Here is a 1,464-nt window from a genome sequence, read left to right as displayed (position 1 = left end):
GGAATGCCGGCCAGCACTGGGGAGGGAGCAGGTGAAGGCTCTTCAGGGACACCTATGAGGCCTGCGATGGGGTGAGGGGCGGAAGTCATACCGCTGTCCCCCTGGCTCCATTCTGGAGGAGCGTAGGGGCTCCAGGGGCCTGGATCCCCAGAGGGATGCGGGGGGAAGCCCCCGTGGAAGGTCTGCAGCTCCTCACCGGGGTCGAGGGTGTTGCAGGCAGGACCCTCACCACTGGCACCCAGAGCCGTCCGAGCCAAGTACAGAGAGATCCCTGCTTCTGGGGAGGGACAAAGAGGGAGGCAGGGGAGGAGGCAGAGAAGGAGAAACAGGACAAGGGGCGAACAGCGGGCAGAAGAGATCCCATGGGGCCAGCTTCTCTCCACCCTGAGCCCACGTCCCAAACCTGCTGTAGATCAGGTCCCAGAGGGTTACCTCCCAGCCTCGTCCCAGGCTGACCACCCAGGTCTGGCCTCCTGGGCCCCTCGGGCAGCCCCAGCAAGTGAGAGGAGTGTTGGGGCTGTGGTGCCCCCTCGGGGGTCAGAACTCCTCACCATTGTAGTATCGGTCATCCCCGGGCTCCTGGGCTGAGGGGTGGGGCCAAGAGTCTGCCAGCCATGAGTAGGGGGCAGGGCCGAGGCCCCTGGGTGGCCTGAGAAGAGCAGGGCAGGGCAGGTGCCCTAAAGGAGCGGCTGGGCAGCAGTGCGGGGGGAGGGGAGATGGGAGCGGAAGGAGGCCATGGGGGCAGCAGTGGGGATGCAAGGAGGGGAGAGGAGGGGGAGGATGCTTGGGCTGGAAGGGGTGCTTGCAGAGCAGTCAGGCCAGGACTGAGGAAGGTGGTCTCTCGCGGAGGAGACTGTCTTGGGCAGCGGGTCAGAAGTACCTGGAACTGGCTGCAGAGAGGCCCTCCGAGTGCGGGAAGGACACTGGGGAAGAGGAGGGTGAGAGCGAGTGAGGAAGAAGCCCTCGCGGTGTCTGAACCCACCGAGCGGACAGCGCTCACCTGCAGGTGTGTAGGCAAAGGAGGCTTCCGAAAGGAACCGCGGGAGGAAGAGGAGGGAACGGGACAAGGTCAGAAGCGCTCAGACAGGTGGGTCGGTGCCGGCCCAAAGGCGCCCCTCGGGCTAGGCCCAGGCTGAGTCCTTCAGAATTTCTGGGGACGGGGCAGCTGCCACCTTTTCCAAAGCTTCACAGTGAGTCCCACAGCAGCCCCGGCCGGCTCAGACCAGGCTCGCCCCAGGGACGCCCCGCAGCTGTGAGCAGCAGAACTCGGGGTGCCTGCCGTGCAGATCCCGCCTCTTCACACCTGCCCAGATCCTGGCCACACCCTCTGGCCAGGCCCCGCCCCCCGTTGGCGGCCCCCTCCACACCTGCCCTTTCCTTGCTGGGACAGAGCGGCAAAGCCGTCCCTGTTCTCAAGACCGTCTCCCGGATCCAGCTGCCGCCCCTTCGCGGCCCGGCACGCCC

The 1,464-nt window shown here is 66.4% G+C and overlaps 1 protein-coding gene across 1 annotated transcript in view; it reads right to left on the bottom strand.

Moving 5' to 3' along the window:
- ROBO3 (roundabout guidance receptor 3) overlaps positions 1–1,464 on the bottom strand; it is a 39,633-nt gene that overhangs the window by 5,006 nt on the left and 33,163 nt on the right. The window contains 4 exon segments of the mRNA XM_027772686.1: positions 92–277; positions 552–649; positions 881–923; positions 1,001–1,024. Coding sequence (XP_027628487.1) covers positions 92–277; positions 552–649; positions 881–923; positions 1,001–1,024 — 351 coding nt within the window.

This window comes from Tupaia chinensis, unplaced genomic scaffold (genome assembly GCF_000334495.1).
Source record: "Tupaia chinensis unplaced genomic scaffold, TupChi_1.0 Scaffold000037_4, whole genome shotgun sequence".
NCBI lineage: Eukaryota > Metazoa > Chordata > Mammalia > Scandentia > Tupaiidae > Tupaia > Tupaia belangeri.
The sequence above is the reverse complement of the archived record's forward strand: the minus strand, read 5'-3'. Positions and strand labels throughout refer to the sequence as shown.